Source organism: Panicum virgatum, chromosome 9K (genome assembly GCF_016808335.1).
Source record: "Panicum virgatum strain AP13 chromosome 9K, P.virgatum_v5, whole genome shotgun sequence".
Classification (NCBI taxonomy): Eukaryota; Viridiplantae; Streptophyta; class Magnoliopsida; order Poales; family Poaceae; genus Panicum; species Panicum virgatum.
Genome location: NC_053144.1, coordinates 18,128,807 through 18,150,613, shown reverse-complemented (window position 1 = coordinate 18,150,613; position 21,807 = coordinate 18,128,807). Strand labels below are relative to the sequence as shown.

The 21,807-nt window shown below is 47.7% G+C and overlaps 3 protein-coding genes across 3 annotated transcripts; 1 reads left to right on the top strand and 2 right to left on the bottom strand.

The window, feature by feature from the left end:
* Positions 1-443: 443 nt before the first annotated feature.
* On the bottom strand, positions 444-1,651 carry LOC120648416 (mitochondrial import inner membrane translocase subunit TIM23-2-like). Its single transcript, XM_039925193.1, has one exon. The coding sequence runs from the start codon at positions 1,395-1,397 to the stop codon at positions 807-809; it is 591 nt and encodes a 196-aa protein (XP_039781127.1). The 5' UTR covers positions 1,398-1,651; the 3' UTR covers positions 444-806.
* Positions 1,652-2,803: 1,152 nt separating this feature from the next.
* On the top strand, positions 2,804-4,305 carry LOC120648415. Its single transcript, XM_039925192.1, has one exon. It carries the CDS (start codon positions 2,873-2,875, stop codon positions 4,025-4,027), a length of 1,155 nt encoding a protein of 384 aa, XP_039781126.1. The 5' UTR covers positions 2,804-2,872; the 3' UTR covers positions 4,028-4,305.
* A 4,917-nt stretch (positions 4,306-9,222) lies between these two features.
* LOC120648412 (geraniol 8-hydroxylase-like) lies at positions 9,223-12,749 on the bottom strand. The gene is made up of 2 exons (XM_039925188.1): positions 11,506-12,749; positions 9,223-9,993 (listed from the first exon to the last, which is right to left on the bottom strand). Exons 1-2 carry the CDS (start codon positions 12,394-12,396, stop codon positions 9,388-9,390), a joined length of 1,497 nt encoding a protein of 498 aa, XP_039781122.1. The 5' UTR covers positions 12,397-12,749; the 3' UTR covers positions 9,223-9,387.
* Between the last annotated feature and the right edge of the window lie 9,058 nt (positions 12,750-21,807).

Below are 21,807 nucleotides of genomic sequence, written 5' to 3'. Positions count from 1 at the left end.
ACTGTCCGATACATTGTCTTGAATTTGTTCCCTCTGACCAGTAATTTCTTTCTTGCTGATGGGTTTGATCAGCGATAATGGTATTGCATGGGGGAAAGAAATAGAAATAAAGGTGCAGAGTGGAGACATTCAGCCTGTACTTCGTACTTCCGTGTTTCTGAATCAAATTGGTTAAATGTTAACCAAATACTCTTTGAAAGAGACTACAGCAGCATATCAGATCTTGTCATCATTTAGTTCAGCTCACAAACTGTTGATCAGATCAAACAAATGTTTTTTCCTTCACATTCACCAAAACAATATATGCAAGTACTGATATCGAACCAGCATACTTTGTTTTGTTAACTTTCAAAGATAGATTACACTAGTGCAAACTCAAGATGTCGATCGTTTATCAATTGACCATTTCATTAAGATCCGGGGACAGAAGAACACACAGAACAGATTGAAGGACCTAGCAATTCATATTTAGCACACTCCAGCTCTTTCTCAACGAAAAGCACGACGGCAAACATTTCCTGAGACTCAAAACTCAAAAGGATCAGCTCTTATTGCTCAGCAACGCCAAGTACAATGCATGTTCTTTCATTGAGCATGGTGTTACATTGCAATGCAGATCAAAAGTTCCCATCCAGACTATGCTCTCAAGTGACTAGCACAGCATGGATTTATCATTCGGACGGAGAAGGTAAAGCACTTCAACGATGGAGTTGCTAGCCTGAAGATCATAACACGAACAAAAAAAAAAAGACTACTTCGAATTTTTTTTGGGACAGATTGTTTCATTGTTCCTACCACAGACGCGATCATATGACAGTAGGCACGTATCGCTTGGCGAGCTGCTTGCCCCCCGTGGCGGCCGCGGCGAGGATCCCACCGAGGGCGCCCGCGACGACGGCGGACCGCGGGCCGTTGGCGGCGCGGAAGAGCGCGCCGGTGCCGAGCCCGGCAGCGACGCTGTTGATCCAATCGTCGCGGTCGCGGGCCGCGACCATGGCGCTCTCAATCCCGGCGTACATGAGCCCGATGACGCCCAGCGTGTTGCCGACGCGGCGACCGGAGCTGCCGCAGGAGTTGAGCACGCGGTTGGCGCGGATCTTGGCGGTCTCCCCGGGCTCGGCGCCCCTGGCGGCGTCGCGCAGGCCCAGGGCGGCGCCGCCGACGGCGCCAGAGAGGTACCCGACCCCCGTGTAGAAGGTGAGGTTCTCGCCCCACGAGCGGCGCTGCACCCGTTCCTCCTCAATGAAGAGGAACTCTGGCGAGGTGGGGAGGTCGTAGAGGGTCCGGTAGCTGTAGGGCATGTTGAGGTCCTGGTACGGGTTGTACAGACGGCGGCCGGCCTCGGAGGATCCGGCGCGGTCGTCGGATCCTGACGGGAACATCCGCGGGTCGGCCATGGCGGCGGTAGGGTGAGGCGGCTAGGGTTTGGTGCGTGGTCGGCGGCGGGAGGCGGGAGGCGGGGGCCGGGAAACAAGGGGAAGGAAGAAAGGTACGGCAAGGGAGCTCGCTTTAGGAGGCAGCCGCCTTTTGCGAAGAGGACCCTCCAGGGAGCGGTATTTTATTGGCAGCATCAGGAACTTTCGGGGCGAGGGATTTTTCTGCTAAGATTTCTCGAATGATTCACCGAAAACAGAGGATCAAATCATGAAATCGGCAGACGGCATATCGACCGCTGATGCTGACAAACAGAAAAAAACCCTAATGTTGTTAATAATTCATTCCGCCTTTTTCATATAGACGAGACGTCGATACGGTTGTCTTGGTTGGGTACTAAGTAGACGTGTTAAAATATAGATAAATTATAAATTTTGGCACTTATTTAGTTGGAATCTAAAAAAATAACAAGTTAACCAAAGCGTTATCCAAATTTGCTAAAGTTTTGATTAAAAAAATAACATGCCTAGACTTTGACATATCTATATTTTAACATCCAACCGAGCAAACCTGTAATATAAGATTAAAAAATATAGAAATAGATAAATAATAATATAGTACCCGTATGCAATTCAAATGCTATTGGAACCTTAGACACAGGAAAATTATTAAACATGTATTTGAATTATTATAAGCATTTAGACTTCATTTTTTTTGCGAGGAAAAGTCATGTAGGCTTCACTTGATGCAAGTGTCATACTTAATTCTAAGTTTGAAGATGTTTGTAAGATTCTATTGTTGTATTTATTTTTTTTCCTTGGTGGACCACACTACCCGTCGCCCGAACACTTTCTTAGAGCAAGTTTAATAAGCTTGGCGATAAGCCAAGCTAACTCATCCACAGATCAATTCTAGAGACGGTTTATACAATAACTTAAGCTGTTCACGTACTCTATTTACTATACTGGACCCACTTGATTGGTGTTTTTTTGTGAGATAAATAGTGGAGGAGCTCGGCGATGGCAGCAGCCACAAACTATCTTCTCTCTTCCCCCTCTCTTTTCTATGTCAGCCTGCTGTGCTGAGCTGTCGGGCGATACGCCCTTTATTGGGCTTGCTCTTAGCAGGCCAGCAGTTCAGCGTGAAATGCATCATCTAGCAGATGAGAACAGCTTCGTCCACCGGCCTTGACATAGAGATCTCAGAAAAAAAAACTTCCTGGGATTGGAAGTTCCGCAGTTAATTTACGTCCTGGGATTCTTCTGCGAAATTATTCCCTCCCGGTCCCGGGCTCCCGAGTCCCGACCTGAGACGGGGGACCTCTGCCTACTCGCATCCACCGCACCGGGCACCGGCCGTGCCTTTCCTCCCGTTCTTTTTTTTTTAAAAAAATAAATTTCGTCCCGTTCTTTGCTTCGGGGCCCGGCAAGCGAACCAACCAACCCACTCAGCCTCCTGCTCCACTCGCACTCGGGGTCGATCGGCGCCTCCGCGTGCCATGGCGGGCGGCGGCAGGGGCGGCACGGGGTGGTCCTCGCTGCCGGCGGACCTGCTGCTCGCCGTCTTCGCGCTCCTCCCCTCCGATGCCGACCGCGTCCGCTTCCGCGCCGTCTGCGCAGCCTGGGCCGCCGCCGCCGCCGCCTGGCGCCCGCGCCCCTGGCTCGTGGGCTCGCGCACCGACCGCTCCGGCCGCGGCGGCGGCGCCGTCTCGTCCTTCTGGCTCTCCCCCGGCGCCGGTCTCCTCCGGCCCTTCGCCGCCGCCGTGCCCGCGGGGCTCGAGTACCTCTCCTCCTCCCGCGGGTACCTCGCGCTCTCCGACCCCAGCGTCAGCCCCAAGGCCGTCGTCCTCGTCAACCCCGTCACCGGCCGGCGCGTCCGCCTCCCGCCCATCGGCTTCTTCAGGAGGTGGCTCGACGTCACCACCGTCGTGCTGTCCGCCGACCCGGGCGCCGCGGCCGAGTGGGCGGCGGTCGCGGTCGGGTTCCCGACGACATCCCTCGCGTACTACAGCTCCGCCGCCGGGGCGTGGGCGCGGCTCGACTTCGCCGCGCCCGGCTACGCCGGCGTCGAGCACTACAACGGGCGGTTCTACGTGGCCTTCGGCTCCCGGATCTGCGCCCTCGAGGCCGACGGGGACGCGCCCGCGGTCATCCCGCTCGAGCGCGTCGACGATGGCGACGGCGCGGACGACGAGCCGGAGCTCCCCGGCGGCAGCGGGAGGCGCGTCTTGGAGACGCACCTGGTGGAGTGCGATGGCCAGCTGTTCCTCGTCTCGGTGCGCGACGACGACATGGGCGGCCTCGCCGTGGACGAAGGGGGCGGCAAGGACGCGCGCGCGGTCGAGGTGCACAGGGTGGAGTGGCTCTGGGACGGGCGGGTGCGGCTGGTGAGTGAGACGGACCTCGGCCCGAACGCGCTGTTCCTGGGCCGGAACCGCGCGTTCGCGCTCTCTGCGGCGGCGTTCCCCGCGTGCCGCGTCAACTGCGTCTACCTCGTCGACCGGCAGGGCCACCCGGACGGGGTCGTCAGGGTGCTGGACCTGGAGAACCAGTGGGCGCGCCGTGAGGAGGCCATCTGCCCCGACGACGCCACGGGAGGATCCGCTTCGCCGGCCGGGTGGGCGCGCCGTGGCTGGTTCTTTCCCGATTACTAGTCAGTCACTGTTGTTGAGTCATTATTAGGTTTTGTCCTGTGGTCATTTTGTCGCTATGCTCTCCAGAAAGATTTGTGGAGGATTGCTCTCTAACCTGTTCCTTTGCAATTACGACTTTATATTTAGTCATCTGTTTGATAGTTGATACCTTGCTTAATTTCTTAGAATATTCTATTTATAGGTCAGAATGGTTCTTGAGGAAAATATGTGGAATTTTACATGTTGGATCATATTGAAGTTAGGGAACCTTCAATCCAACAAGACATGGTTGGATCATACCTTGCTTAATTTCTTAGAATATCGTGGTGAACTTTTGAGGTCGGGGTACTCCCTCTTGTCTTTAAATATTCAAATACTGACATGGTCATCGTTGATAATAAAGTATTATTATTCAACGCATTAAAAGTATAGCAGATATGTTAGTATTCTAAAACTATCGTTGAAGAAAAATCTAACCATACTATTTAAAATCTGATTTAAAATATGTAGAAGATATTGATGGTTAAAACACATTTATACTGTATGGAGAAAGTCTAAACAAGAATACGCGAAGAGGAAGGCTGTTTGCACCGGAGAAGAATCCAACATGACCCCCGTATCAGTCAGTGCTGGGATCTTGGATTGGAGGTGGGCAGGTGGCTGGTGGCATGTGAAGTTATTGAAAAAATGGTTCGGTTGGGGTTAGAAATGCTTTGGTTGGAAGGTAGACGCATGAGTTCAATTGGGTAAACAGGTGAAAGCGGGTGATTTGGCTCTTTGGATTTACTACATTCGACATCTAGAACACAACATTGATTTGAACATTTATCATTCACAAATCACAATGGGTAGACTCTAGTTTTTTTTAACAGTCTAACAACACCCCATAACTTTTGAAAACCAAAGTATTTCACCAAAACGTAATATTTTTTCTAAAACTCGAGAAAGATTTTTTTTCATCCAATCACCCTAGGAATTGCAGAAGGCTCATGAATTCCAATTAAGCGGCACAGTTCATTATCTCGAATAAAAGAACATTCTTAAAGAGAAATGAGATGGAGATGGAGACGAAACTAGAGTAGCGCCATACAAACGGGAATGCCTATCTACGAGTGCCCTGCATCACCTGCGCCTGCGCGCCGGCGTCGTGTCCAACACCGGAGAACGGGGGCAGAACCAAGACAGTATGCGCCAGTTTCCGGCGAGTGGCAGCTTCCGGACAACCTTGTTGTATCGAGGGCGATCGGCCTTGATATCGATGGCGACCATCCCTTCCACCCTCCTCGTCAAGTCGGTGGCGAAGAAGTAGACGCAGCCAGGCCTGACGCTGGGGAAGCCGCTCGCCGGGAGCGCGAACGCGTGGCCCCGCGGCGCCACGAACAAGGCGTAGTCCCCGGTGCCCGCCACCATCGACGCCGCCACTGGCATGCCGCCGCCGCCGCCCGCGTCGAACACGACCCTGGTCACGCTCGCGAGGAACCAGACCCTGTCCCGGTAGACGCGGCCGCCCATGCAGTAGAAGGACAGCCTGATCTCGAGGCGCCGCCACACCTGCACGACCAGGAGGTCGCCGCCGCACTCCACAAGGCGCTCCTGCCACTCCCACTCCCCACCCGGCGGCAGCGGCAGCTGCACGGAGCTTACGACGAGCCTCCGCGCCTCGACGTCGCAGACGGCGATCCTGCCGGGATTCATGACGAGCACGTAGGCTCGCCCCCGGAAGAACTCGAGCCCCCGGTACAGCTGGATCTGCGGCCCACCCTGGCCGTCGTCGTCCGCGTCGAACCGAGCCCACTCGGCGTCGCCGGGGCGGCAGAAGGCGAGCACGTGGCCCATGACGGTGTAGTCGGCGTTCCTGAAGAAGGCGAACGCCATCCACCTGCCGGGCGCGGCGAGGGGATCGTCGGAGAGGAAGACGTCGAACAGCTGGTACCCGGCGTCGAAGGCGGGCAGCGGGACCTCGGCGCGGGAGACGGGGTCCCTGAGGAGGAGGCGCTTGCCTTCGACCACGGCGAGCCAGCCGCGCGACGCGCCCCTGATCGCGCAGGGCGGGGGCCATTCTCCCGCGACGGCGGCGTCGGCGTCCGCGCGGACGGGCCTGATGCGGCGGCGGCGACCCGCGGGACGCACGAGGGCGGCGTGGCCGTCGCCCGAGGGATGCAGGGCGAGCCACGGCCGGGGCACCGGCGCGCCGGCGCCCGCCGCGACGCGCCAGCCGCGGCACACGCGGCGGAAGCGGACGGCGTCGGCGTCGGCGTCGGCGTCGGCAGGGAGGCGGAGGAAGATGTCGCGGAGCAGCCCGCCCTCCAGGGACGCCCAGTCCCTGATCTCCCTCATGGATGCAATGCACACAACAATGGCACGCTGCCACGGTTGGTCAGTTGCATCTCTACTTGATGGATGGATGCGGGTGAACCGCTTGACGGCTTCAGTTTGTTACGCCATGCGCGTGCCTCCGGGCAGTGCGCGCCGCCCGTTTTGCAACAATGCCTGCTGAAGAAAAGAACCTCTTTTCTCCTGCACTGCACTAGAAAAAGTTCAGAGCATAGTGAACGAACGTCCCATGAAATTGGAGATCTCGACGTATTGACCGTCGGCCTTGTTTTGTTTGGGGTGAAAAAATTTTTGTGAATTTTTTTTTGCACTTTTGACTATTAATTTAGAGTATTAAATGAAGTCTAATTACAAAACCGCCTACATGACCCCTGGTAAATTCATGAGACCAATCTAATAAGATCTTTGACCGCACGATTAGAGGATGGTTACTGTAGTACAAATGTAGCAAATTATGGATTAATTACGGGTCTATCTATAGCTAACTCAAGTGATTTGAGGCAGTCCAACACTGAGGTGATTTGTTCCCTTGTTTCACTCGGAAGAGGTGGGAAAAAAACTGAGTGAAACAAAAGACTTTCTCACCTGAAATTTATAACCATCCGATCTGAAATTAACGACAACAAAAATATAAATAAAAAAGTAACATATATATAATAAGACAAAGAAAATAAAGAATGACAAACAAAAAATAAGAAAAATTCAAAAAACAAAATTATTCCTATGGACGACGGAAACTAAAAATTTCAGATGCCAAAATAAAAAAAATTCAAATAAAAAATATTCTGAAAATATTTCTACGGATGAAGAAACTCAAAAACTTTTGGAGGCATAGTGTAATCGCGTCAGATGTCAAAAACAAAAAAAATAAAAAATTGTGTAATCCACTTAGATGCTAAAAACATAAATACAAATTTAAAAAAATATTCTCAAAAATATTTCTATGGATTACAGAAATTTAAAATTTTCGGGGCAGTGTGTAATCCCCACAGATGCCAAAATCAAAATTAACATGGAGGATGAAATTACACCCAAAATGAAGATAAATGACAGTAGTATGAAGACTGTAATTTCTAATGAAGTGAACTGTCATTAAAACATAAAAAGACTGCAATGCTCATGAAAATACTATGTTACTATAAAAGCTATAGTTTCTTGCTCAGAAAGAAGCTGAAAATAGTAAAACACACTATGAAAGTACGAAGAATAGCAGATTGCAAATTCTGATCAAAGATTACAACAACCAAAAATACAAAAAGGACTTTAGATGCTAGAATAGTAAACAGAATACTAAATCCTCATAAGGTGCTGCTAAACTACACCCAAAATGAACATAAATGACAGTACTATGAAGGCTGTAATTTTTAGTAAAGTGTACTGTCACTACACTGTCAATATAAGAAAAATGGACAAAAATGACAAAATAATAAAATACAATGTTGGCTGAAACTAACTGTCCGTATGTTGTCTGTGGTTACCTAAACCAACCGGAATAGCCAATTAATAGTTTGCTCTGGCAGTACTTGGCTGAAACTAGTAATTTCTGGTAATCAATCAAAAATGCAAACTTGCAGACATGATAGAAGCTAACTAAAATGAGCAAGGATAAATGACCAATTCTCCACTGTTCGATTGATGCTAATTCCTGAATTCAGAAGTCTGACAGCCTCAAAACTACAAATCTCTCAAATCAAGCTCTAGTAATCCACGGTGAGCAAGAACAGATGCATACCCAGGCATCCGAGCAGTACTCACATTCTGATAGCATTCCGTACTAGCCTCAGCCTCACATCGGCCAGAACAGCCTAGTACTAACAGGAACGGGGAAAACGACGAGAAATTCCAGGCCGATTTTAACAAAAGCTACATCTGAGCAAGGGGAGGCCAACAAACATGAAAGGACGAGAAATTACAGGCGGGTGAAATCAACAGCTAAATCAAAGACGACCGCAGACAACAAAACAATGATTCGAAAGCTAAATTAACAGAGCAAACAAAAATCGCCTAATGAATAACAACAAAAACACCACTCAGATTACCAAAACTTAGACAAAACGAAGCTAAATTAACGGAGCAAACCAAGCACTACTAAAGAACGCAACAAAATACTGCGAACAAGAAATCAAATGGAAGCAAATCGAATCGAAATAGGGAAACCCTGAAATCGCCTCACCTGGCGGAGCGAGAAAGGGGACAGAGCTCGAAAGGAAGCAGACAGAACGAAATGGAAGCGATAAGAAGAAACGGCAACTCAATATCAGTGCGGCATCCAAAAAAATCCAAAAGTAAAGCTGGCAAAATGGACCCACAGGTCACAGGGATAAAATAAAAGAAACGATGGCCAAAACAAGGGAAGGCACAGATTTGACAAAAGGCGGATCGGACGATAGAGAAAACTGAGTGAGCGAAGGCTTCAAATCACCCAAGTGATACAAAGCTTTTCCTTTAATTACTGTCATTAAATTTGTCGCGAAAAGTTATACACATCTCTGAAAATTTTTTACAAATAGACTACATTTAATACTCCATGCATATAAGATTTTCTTTTCGCGAAATTTTTACTGTAGAAACCAAACATTGCAGAAGCATTAAAAAAATAGAAGAAAGTTAACAAGCCTGAAAAGCACCTACAGAGTACAGTCTTCATTGGATCATGTGATTCTTCAGACTTGTACAGTGTCAAACAAGCTGCTTTAAACTGGCCAATACGTTCCGTACTTGATGTTATGTAGTCGACCTTTTGTTTTTTATTAAAAGTTATCTCTTTGTTCTTGACTAAAATTTGTTTTGGAAAAGTAAACTAGATATCATTGATAGCATTTTGAAACCATTGCTATGTCATGAATATATCCATGCATTCTTTTTTCATGGCACTTAAAATATATCGCATTCTCTGCTTGAATACAAAATTATATAATTTTCAGCTTGTTCGATAATAAGAAATTATATATTTTTTCAGCTTGTTTGATTTTCATTACAAAGTTTGTATCCCCGTGGCATTAGCACGGGCAATATACTAGTTGTTTACAATAGGGTGACTTGCTGAATCAAAGTGGTGTGGCAATAGCATAAAGAGGCACAGCCTTGGTCAATGTCAGGCCAAACTTTTCAGCCATGTCAACCCCACTTCTTTCAACCTCGTCTGGAAGCCTCCATGTGAACTGATTCAACAGCGACGCAAGAACCAGATGCACCATCCTGATTGCCAGCGGCATTCCCGGGCAGATCCGACGGCCACCGCCGAACGGGATGAGATCGAAGTCCCCACCTCTGAGATCAACCGTCCTTCCCAGAAACCTGTCGGGCATGAACTTCTCAGGTTCAGGCCATGTCTCCTTGTCTCTGCCCATTGCCCATACGTTTACGAACACACGAGAGCCCTGAGGAATTGTGTACCCCATTATCTTTGTATCAGCCTGTGTGTGCCGTGGTAGCAACAGCGGAGCAGGAGGATGTAGCCTGAAAGTTTCCTTCACCACAGCTTGAAGATAGGGCAGCCGGCCAATATCAGATTCTTCGATGCTTCCTCTTGAGCCAATAACTGTTGCAAGTTCGTCGCAGGCTTTGGCCATCGAAGCTGGGCTTTGAAGCAACTCCGTCATTGCCCATTCCACTGTGCTAGAGCTTGTGTCACTCCCAGCAGCAAATAGATCCTAAAAAGAGTATACGGAAATCAGTATAAATTTATACACGCACATTACACACTAAACAAGAAGCTGCAGGGGATGTGAATAAATACATTTATGAGTAAGCAAAACTATCTGCAGGGGATGCATAATCGGAGGACACCATGTCATGACCACAACCCCATGTGCTTTTCTAGTTTCTACTAGAGGGAGTAAATGATAGCAGACTTGTACAATGGATATGGGGGATGGAGTGTGTGTTTGTTCAATGAGAGAAAAATACATGTTACTTTAACTGAAATTTAATTCTTAAAACAATGGTCTCTCTTTCAATTCTTGAGATAACATATGGTGGCCGTGTTCAGTTCCCAAAAATTTTTGAACAAAAACTTTTGGACACTTTTTTTAACACTAATTACAAGTATTAAACATAGACTGATTATAAAACTAATTACATGGATGGATATAAAATGGTGAGACGAATCTATTAAACCTAATTAATCCATCATTAGAGGTTGTTTACTGTAGCGCGACATTGTCTAATCATGACATAATTAGACTCATTAGATTCGTCTCGTGATTTTACTGGGGGTTATGGAACATTTTGTCATTAGTTCACGTTCACTATTTTTAATTAGTGTCAAAATATTCGATGTGACAGGTGAAAATTTTTGGGTGGGGACTAAACCGGGCCAGGTGTTAGGGACCAAGCACCAAAAAAACACAGGAAGAAAATGACAAACTGGTCAATTTGCACCAACTCATAACTACCCAATTGCTGGTCCACACTTCTCGTTGGTGATAATGATGTTTACGTCAAAGTAACCAATCTATATAGGTCCCGACTATATCTTTAAAAATTTACTCCCTCCGCCCCGAAAAAGATGTGAATCTCAAATTTCGAGGTTAGATTAGCAGACGTGTGAAATTACGCATGTACCCTTGCTCTCTACCTGAGAACCAGGACAGCAATCATTTCATCGAGACAGTTCTTCTGTGCATCTTGACAATTCTTGATGACAGAGTATACACAGTGCCCTATTCACATTAGCTACGTGGGCCAACAACAGCCGCACAATATACATGCGTGGATGGATCAGGGTGATCTGCCAATTTTTTTATAGCTCACAAAATGCTGATTTTGTACGGAGCAACTCAGATTTTCATTCATTTTGAGACAAGATTTAAACCGTAGAATCACATCTTTTTTGGACGGAGGGAGTAGCATTATCTAGAGAACTTACTATATATGGAAAGGTCGTAAGGAGAAGAAAAGACAGATTGTCTTGCCATCGATTGGCTACCAGAGGATCTGACCGACACACAATACTCTCCGGAAATTAAATTGAGATGGAATTCCTTTGTACTATCCTGCACTACTCTTTCGTGGAAATGAAGTCCTCAGTCCTCATCGCTTCCAGACACTTCCGGACAAAAATTCAGAAAAGTCCAGCCGACCAAACGTGCACACTCCCGCCCCATGCAATGAATATTGAATACTCCTATAGATGAATATGGAGAGAGATCTTTTGAGCTTACCGTGAACAGCGACCGTAGCGTGTCGCGATCCAGCCTCGCCGTGTTGTCGCCGTCCTCCGCGGCGTCGAGCAGCAGGTCGAGGAAGTCGTTCTTCTTGGGCTCGCCGGCCTCGCGGCCGCGCAGCCTCGCGTCGATCTCCTCGTCGAAGGTACGGTGCAGCCGCGCGAACAGCCGCGCCAGCCGCCGCCGCCAGCCCTGCAGGTCGGCCGCCGCGAGCGCCGGGAAGAAGTCCGAGGCGTTGGGGCTCCCCACGGCCTCCATGATGTCCGTCACCACCTCCTGGAACTCCCCGGAACGGCCGTCGTCGTCCAGGCTCGTCAGGTCGCGCGAGAAGATGGTGCGGGAGACGAGGTTCAGGCTCGTCGTGAACGCCACGCGGCCGACGTTGACGGCCTCCCCGCGCCGCGCCAGCCGGCCGACGTGGTCCACGAGCTCCCGCACCTTGTCGCGACGGAGGTGCTGGAGCGCGTCCAGCCGGTGCGGCGCGAACAGCTCGGTGCCCATGATCTTGCGGAGCGCGCGCCACCGCGGCGCGTTGGGCAGCCAGACGGAGGAGTTCCGGGCGTGGTCGCCGGCGGCGTCCGGCACGGACCTGTTGCTGAAGGCGGCGTCGTGCTGCTGCAGGAGCTCCCGGGCGGCGGCCGGGGAGGAGGCCACCACCGTGGTGACCGAGCCCAGGCGGAGGGACATGAGCGGGCCGTGGGCCTTGGCGAGGCTCGCGAGGGAGCGGTGCGGCTGGTTGCCGAGCAGGTGGAGGCTGCCGATGACAGGCAGCGGGCGGGGCCCCGGCGGCAGGCCGCGCCGCCGGCCGTTCCCGAGGAGGCCGAGGAGGTATACGGCGGCGAGGGGGAATAGCAGCCATGCCAGCCACGGGAGCAGCACGGGCGCCATTGCTAACGCGACGGTGGCGTACGTGACGAGCGAGCCAACGAGATGAAAATGGGCTGCGTGCCTGTGATCTTGAGATGTGCGTGATGAGGGCACCCGGCACCATCAACTATATATCTATATATAAAGGAACGGTGTGTGGCTTAATTACCAGCTGACCATTTGGTAGGAGAATTTGTTGGCAATTTGGCTGCGACGCTTGTTAGTTGTTTGACTCTCGAGTGTGTGTACACAGTGTAGGGAGAAACAAAGCAAGTGGTGATGTAGGAGTGGTCACCTTGGCCTTCGCCGATGCTAGCATGGAAAAAATGGGCAAAGCGCAGCTTGCTCTGAAAACAGACCTGCCGTACTACTGCCGACCGAAGGAGTAGTATATTTCTTTACGGCAGCTCCAGTGCTACGCCGATTTCTGCCGACCGAAGAAGTTGAACGAAACTTTGGTTCTTTACCTGCTGTGTACACATCGATCACCTTGGCCTTATATCGATTTGTGGGGCCTGTGTGGTGGTTAAAGAAATAAAAAGAATCAGCATTCTCTCTCCTCCTCTAAGCTGAGTAAGGGATTGCAACCCACTTATTATTTTTTTAGAAATACAGTACAGACGCATACGCTCACAAACACGAATACACACTCATTCTTATGAATACACGCACGCAACTCTACCCCTATGAGCAACTCCGACAAACTGAGCCGGCAAATCCTCGAGATTGACAAAGTTACCACAGGCGCTCCGCTGTTGACGGGAACGTCGCCTACCACTGAAAGCACAAACGCCATTAAATTCTAGAAAATTTGCTTCCACAGGGAGTCGAACCCAGAATCTCAGGTGCTACAGAGGCGGTTACAGTCGCTTTTGCAACCCGCTTATTTTTCTATTGCCCATGGTTCGACTTTTCTGCAGAGGTTGATTGTAAAGATATTTCCTCACCATTGACTGCTGCAGTGTACAAATCGAATGCTACTTCACTCTCTGTTCGATTTGGACAATGCCGGAGCTGCCCTTACAGACATGAAAGAAGGAAAAAATTGTAGCCGCACTGTCTAAATTAAACCGACTTAAGTGTACTAACCATTATCTTAATACTTAATCAAATTAATGTGCACTTAAAACGGTGTAATCTGACAGGCTGTCGGATAAATCCCGATTAAACTACTATACTCCGGGATCACAATTACACTAGTAGACCCGTACGAAGACGAGACAACGAAAGTTTTAAATAGGTTTCCAAATACAATACGGTAGATGCAAACGACGATAAAAGGTGAGCTCCACATCCTGCCCACCGATGTGATGCCAACCTGCCCGACCTTCACGGAGAAGACGGGACCCACTCGACAGTCCACCCAGGAGGAAGTGGTTGTCCAAACTAAGACGCACAGACCTTCTCGAAGTCAGCGGAGACACAACCTACTTACTTAAAGGGGTTACAACAACAACCCTGAGTATACTAATACTCAGCAAGTCTTACCCGACTAGTGGTATATACTTAGCCGACTCCTAGACATGCAAAGCTTTTTGGCTCTGGAGTTATTTTGCTGAACAGCTACTAATAGTGGATCCTTACTTTCAGTATTTTAGCTCAAGTTTATTATACAAATACTGACTAGGTTTGTCTAAACATCTAGAGCACGCATGGTTGATCACATTATCTTTTCAGAGTAACACAGTCATACCTCATATTCTCAACTTTCCATTTGCAATTCAATCATTTACTACGATGTGATAGAGAGATCAAGGTTCTCATATCCGCGAGTCACGGCGAATCGATTCGATTTAACCTTGCAAGGTGGACCTAACCAACACGACACATGTAAACCCCATCGGGCCACACGCATCAATTGTTTCCATCGTTACCACGACATCTGAATCGCACCTGCTAAAACCTAGGTGTTGGGCCCCTCACAGTGAACTCTCTGAGAACCCGAAGGCGGCATCCATCCAACACCCGCCAACTCCCACGCCCAGCGTAGCAGGTAGGGATTCAAAGTATCTTTGTAAAGCAGTACACAACTTACCGGTTTCGACTACCTCCTACTTTCGGCATGTGGTTAGTACTGTTCAATCCTCGATCAGTAGTGCCAACAATGGTACGGTCCTAAATCGACACAGGCGGAGGCTCACTTTCCTTACATTCCATATCCATAACCAAAATTCCTCTCCGCCCAGTCTCCATTTTTCCTTTTGTTTCTCAAGACATAAAGTCATGAGTAACAAGAACCTATAACTCGCGAGTGACAGGAATCACTCGACTTCTGCCGAATCCTGATTAAGCATTACAGTACTAACGACCTGTACACTAGTACAGTGACTGAGGAAACCTAGGGATCATGCATCTAAGGTTTCAATCAACTCTTAGAAACTTAAATGCATAATAAATATATAATAAATATTGAATACTAAAATTAAGGGTTATGCTCTGGGGCTTGCCTTGCAGGTCAGCAGGGTTAGTGATTTCTCCGGGAGCTTGATTAACGGCCTCTTCGGTCTGCTGCTCTCCTGCTGGTGGCTCCTAGACCATCTCAGCAATCAGCTCGTAGGCGACTTCGGTTCCAGCGTCTACGCGAATAAAATATGCAATGCATGAAACTCATGAAATGATGCACTACAATGCAGTACTCATAAATAGAAGCGTAGGCAAGACCAGTAAACAAGACTCTCAAAACTATGGCTCAAAGGAATGGTGTAGTGCTGAGATGGGATTTTGGCTCCAAATTCTCTTTAGCCTGAAGTGTCTCCAACAAGAAAGACTGGGGAGCATTTGAGCAAAACAAGCTCAATTCCAACTAGAAAAATGTAGTTCCAGGCTTTAACTGCTCTTAAACAGGAACCAGCAAAACCATCTAGCAAAAGTAACGAAACTCTCCATTTCATGGTTCTGTAAGATAGAGAATGAAATTACGACGCTAATGCAACTGGTTTTGCCTTTTTAGCATTTTTCTAGGATTTTCTACGAATTTTGGAAGATTTCAGCCATTTACTCAATAAAAGAAAAACCCTAAACCCTAAACTGGCTGACAGCTGGGCCCCACATGGCAGTGGAAGGCCCAGCCCAGCCCTCCTCTGTTTTGCGCCCGCACGCGCCATGGCCATGGCCGGCGGCGCGGCCAGGCACGGCGGCGGCGGTCCCGCCGGCGGCGGCCGACCAGCGGCGCGGCAAGGCCAAGCCGCGGCCAGGGCGGGCCTGCGGAGCCGCAACGCGCGCAGGGCGGGCAGGGCGCCCATAGGGCGGGCGGCGGCGCTTGGCATTCCGGTCGACGCGGCACAGGGCGGCGGAGGAGCGGGGCGCGGCCACGACCAGGGTGGCCGGGCGGTGGTGGGGTGCATGGCAGCGCTGCAGGGCCCCGCGTAGGGGCACTCTGCGACGCACTAGCGGCAGAGGCCGAGTGGCCATGGTGGCGCGACGGCACCCCGACGCCGGCGGTGGGAGATTCAAGCGGGGAAGAGGTCTGGGAGGAGGAGGAGAGTGCGGGGAAGCTCACCACGCGTTTGATTTGGGCGGAGGGAGACCGGAGAGGGAAGTTCGATGTGCGGGGCGGAGCTCGATGGGGATGGCAAGGGCGGCCGGCGGTCTGGAGGCCGATTCGGCTGCAGAGCTGCTCAATCGAGCTCGAGGAGGGGTGGTGGATCTTCGGGGCGAGGCTAGGGAGGTCTGGGCGCGAGGAATCGGTGCGGGACGGTGAGGTTCGACCGGAGGGACGTCGACGGCGAGCTCTGCTCAGCTTGGCTCCGCGCGAGCGCGAGGAAGGAGAAGGGGATGAGGAGGGACAGATGATGGGCGTCGCGAGTGGATAAGGACGCGTCCGCGCGGCGTGCGAGGATCGCCGACGGCCGACGCGTGGAGTCGTCGGCTGTTGGTCGCGGTATGGGCGCCGAGCACAGTGGAGCACAGGGAAGCACAATGTTTTATTTTGACCGTTTTTGACTCGCGTTTGACCATCCGAATCTCAAAATTTGATATAGGGACTTGAAATTTGGCCAAAATAAAAGTTGTAGAGGAAGAGAAGATCTACAACTTTTGGTTTGGGCGACACTTGATTTGGAGCTCAGATTAGCGAGAAAAACGCGGTCGAACACGGCTAAATCAATGTTTACTACACAAACTCGATTAACGCTATTGACGGTGATTAGCCTCAATTAGCGATTAAGCATGATATTAGTGTCAAGATTAACACCGGGGTGTTACAGCCCTTCCCCCTTAAAAGAATCTCGTCCCGAGATTCATGCACGATCGAATATATAAGGCAAGAAGATTCAGATGTGAAGTACCTGGATGAGCGCTTAAAAAGTCCGGATACTTGGAGCTCAGAAATTCCTCCTTCTCCCAAGTAGCTTCATCTTTGGAGTGATTACTCCATTGAACTTTGTAGAATTGGTTGGTTGTGCGATGAGTAACTCGATCCTTGCGATCAATAATCTTGATTGGTTGTTCAGGATAAGTGAGATCAGACTCGAGTTGAATTGAGTCGCTTTCAATAGCTTCAATCAGAACTCTAAGGCACTTTCGGAGTTGTGATACATGAAAGATGTCATGAATTGTAGAGAGATTTGCTGGAAGATCCAACCAGTAAGCCACAGGACCGCATCTTTCCACAATTGGATATGGACCAATGTAGCGGGGAGCTAGCTTTCCTTTTATTCCAAACCTTTGCACGCCTTTCCAAGGTGATACTTTTAAATAGACATGGTCACCGACTTCAAAGGCGAGTGGACTACTCCTTTTATCAGCATAGCTCTTCTGCCGAGACTGCGCGATCTTCAAGTTTGCTTGGATAAGACGGACTTGTTCTTCGGCTTCTTGAACCATGTCGGGTCCAAAGATAGTTTTTTCTCCGGCTTCAGACCAATTCAGAGGTGTTCGACATCGACGACCATATAGTGCTTCAAATGGTGCCATTTTAATGCTTTCTTGATAGCTATTGTTTTAAGAAAATTTAGCTAATGGCAAGCATTCATCCCATTTCTGCGGGTAAGCTAAGACACAGGCACGGAGCATATCTTCTACAATCTGATTTACTCTCTCCATTTGGCCATCTGTTTGAGGATGATATGCTGAACTGTGAATAAGATGGATCCCCAAACAAGCATGCAGTTGCTCCCAAAAGCGAGCAACGAACTGGGTCCCTCGATCTGATATGATGGTCTTTGGCACACCATGTAAACACAGTATGCGATCCATGTATAACTCGGCATACTTCTTTGTTCGATGGATAGTTTTAACTGGAAGAAAATGTGCTGATTTGGTATGGCGGTCTACAATGACCCAGATCGAATCATAGCCCTTATGAGTTCGAGGTAAACCGACTATGAAATCCATGCTGATATCTTCCCATTTCCATTCAGGTATACTTAAAGGCTGTAGAGTTCCAGCCGGCCTGAGATGACTAGCTTTGACTCTCCGGCATATGTCGCATTCTGACACATATTTGGCTATTTCCGTTTTCATCCGGGTCCACCAAAATTGTTGTTTCAGGTCTTGATACATTTTGTTGCTATCAGGATGGATGGATAGTCGTGAGGTATGAGCTTCATCAAGAATCTGCTTTCTGAGCTAAAAATCTTTAGGCACCACTAATCGGCTCTTGAACCATAGTACATTCTCACTATCTTGGTGGAAACAATTTACTTTCGGATCTCCTTCTGATATTCTTCTCTGAATTTCCTTTACTCCTTTATCTTTCTTTTGTGCTTCAATGATTAGATCACGAAGAGTAGGAGTGAGTTCTAGATGGGCCAATGTGCCATGTGGTACAATGCTCAAGTTCAACTTTTCCATTTCAAAGCAGAGAGACTCATTTAATGGTATAGCCGAAAGACAATGACAATGAGCCTTGCGACTTAGTGCATCCACAACTACATTTGCCTTGCCAGGATGATAATGTACTTCGAGCTCATAATCTTTAATCATCTCGAGCCATCGTCTTCGACACATGTTCAGATTAGCTTGAGTGAAAAGATATTTGAGGCTCTTGTGATCTGTATAGATATTGCAGAGTGTACCCAGAAGATAGTGTCGCCAGATCTTCAGAGCATGGACCACAACAGCTAATTCAAGATCATGAGTGGGGTAGTTCTCTTCATGACGCTTGAGTGATCGAGAAGCATAAGCAATCACTCGATTCTCCTGCATCAAGACACAGCCAAGTCCTGTGCCTGAGGCATCACAGTAGACATCGAAAGGTTTTATAGTATCAGATTGAGCCAAGATTGGTGCCGAAGTAAGGAGCATTTTCAATTTTTGGAACGCTTCCTCACATTGATTACTCCAATAGAATTTGACACCCTTTTTCAGAAGTTCAGTCATTGGTTTAGCTATTCTGGAGAATTCCGGAATAAACCGACGATAATAACCAGCTAAACCTAGGAAACTGCGGATTTGAGGAACTGAAGTTGGAGTTTCCCAATCCAGTACATCTTGTACCTTGCTGGGGTCGACAGAAATACCTTCAGCGGATATGACATGGCCTAGAAATGGAACTTCTTTCAGCCAAAAGTCACACTTGCTGAATTTGGCGTATAGCTGGTGCTCTTTGAGACGCTGAAGTACAATATGAAGGTGTTGAGCATGTTCTTCCTCATTCTTGGAGTAAATTAAAATATCATCAATGAATACCACGACGAACTTGTCTAACTCCGGTATGAATATCGAATTCATGAGATACATAAAGTATGCTGGGGCATTGGTTAATCCAAAGGACATAACCAAATATTCATAAAGACCATATCTAGTGGAGAAGGCTGTTTTTGGTATATCTACCTGTAACAGAACTGCCCAAATTAAACCGGCTTAAGTGCACTAACTATCATTTTAAGTATTAAATAAGTTACTGTGCACTTAAAATGGTGTAATCCGGACGTCTGTCGGTTTAAGGATCGAAAAACACTGGAAGTCTCGCACGAAGACGAGCACAGATGATTACAAGCAGATAAAAGTTCTCAAAGTTAATTTACAAAGCGGAGTTATACAAAAAAATTTACGTAAAATATCAGAGTTCAAAATGCAGCGGAAAAATAAATAGAAGTTGAGTTTAGAAAAACGACGATTACTACGATGACGTGAGGACGTCACATCGAGCCCACCGATGTGAATCCTGGTTAGCTCCAGCCAGCAGCAATTACCTGAAAACAGGGTGACAACAAACCCTGAGTATGCTAATACTCAGCAAGGCTTACCCGACTTTGGGTATACTTAGCCCATTAGCTAGACATGCAAAGCTTTTTGGCTCTGGAGTTTGTTTTGCTGAAAGGCTACTACTAATGAATCCTTACTTTCAATATTTTAGCTCAATTTAAGCTTATCAAGTACCAATTAGATTTGCCTGACATCTAGAGCAAGCATGGTTGATCACATCCCTCTTTACATAGTATCATCATCATTCCATTCTTATTCCAATTCTTTACTACGATGTGACAAAGAGATCAAGGCTCTCATAACCGCGAGTCACGGCGAATCGATCCAATTTAACCTTGCAAGGTGGACCTAACCAACACGGCACGTATATGCCCCGTCGGGCTATACACACCAACCCTTCACATATGCACACCGAATAGGCGAACTGCCCTGCGACCCGGGACTGCTAGCCCCACCGATACCAACGAAGGGTCAGCCATGAGTTTGTATACTAGCTCCACTGGTGAAGACAGTATCAAGTCCGCCTACCGGTGCACATATGGTACTGAGCTTACCGGTTTCGACTACCTCCTACTCCCGGCATGCGGTTAGTACTGTTCAATCCTCGATCAACACTGCCAACAACGGAACGGTCCTTAATCGACACAGGCGGAGGCTTACTTTCCATCCATTCCATATCCATAACCAATTCATCTCCGCCCGGTCTCCAGTTTTCCTTTCTTTTCTCAAAGATTCCTTCTTCAGTAACTTTCCATAAGTAACAAGACCTAAAACTCGCGAGTGACAGGAATCACTCGACTTCTACCGGGTCTCTAATTAGCAAAGCATTTCTAACGGTGCCTGTATACTAGTAGAGACTCATAGGTACTTAGGGAGAAACATGCATACTAGGGTTTCATTCAACTCCTAAAAACTTAATGCACAATACTTAAATAAATAACCTTGAATACTTGAAAATAAAGGTTATGCTCCGAGGCTTGCCTGGGATAACACTGAGTCAGTGTTAGCACTAACAAGGCCTTGGGCCCTTCTGACTTTGAGCCGGATCTTCGGTTGCTCCAGCGGGTTCTTTTCTCTTCAGGATGCGTCCAGCCAATACCGTCTTGGGGTTCGGTTCCGTCAGCTCGTGCTTCTCGTCCACGAGTTGTATATCTAGCGTACCTAAATGAGATGCACCAAGGTGGATATTTGAATGCATGGAAATACAGTAGACGCTACAGCAAAAAGAGCAAGCAGGGCAGGCACAAAGTCACGCTTGTATGGGCACGAACATGATGCAATGTGATACGATTAGGAATAAGGACATGACTGGCAATCATTTAGTGAGCAAGCACCGCATACACACTCAAAAGGCAAACTGGGTTGGTGCTACAACACGAGAGTTCATTCAAATATTTAGCCTGAAGTGTTTCCTACTAAAAAGCATTACTAGTTTGCTTAGAAAAGGTTAAGCAAGAATACAAAGCAAGAAAGAACAATTTATTTAACCCACAAGGCATAAAAGTAAAATTAAGTAAAAGCAACCCATGAACTAGTCCTCAAAAGGTTAACAAGACTTACATAGGACTAACACAAATTATTGGAATTAACAAGCAATCATGATTTTCCAGCATTTATTGATAACATGAGGTAATTAAATTTAACCCCAACATGACATACAAGTTAACTTAAATCAAACCATTGCAAGCACTCACCAAATAAGGATTAGCCAAACCTGTCTAGCTAACAAGAGTTAATATACTTCACTCAGAAATGACATAACTTGATGGATTGAACATGCAGAAAGTAATTAACTAGCAACACCTATAAAAGAAAAGAGCATAGCTAGGAACAAATTAAATGCAAGGACCTAACTTACAGATATAATCTAGCAACAAGAATTTATCGGAAAACATGATTTTGATAAAGCACGCCACATAAATTTCCAATATTTACTAACGATCGACAGTATTTATTTTAACCCTAGAAAAGGAATTAAACACTACAGATCCACATACATGCACATAGGCTAAGCACCTGAAACTTTTTTAGTGGACTACACATGCAAGGAGTAAACTACCATAAAATTTTCAGGATTTTTAGACAAACCCAACAACCGATACAAAATAATCTAACTTAAACACAAACCATAAATTTAGCAGGGGTAAAAGTGACATTTCACATGTATGAGTATTTTTCTTATGAAGATCTTGATTTTAGAAACCTAACAAAATTTAGTTTGCATTTTTCTGATTTTTCTATAATTTTTAATTGAATTTAGAAGTTCACAGCAACAATTGATAA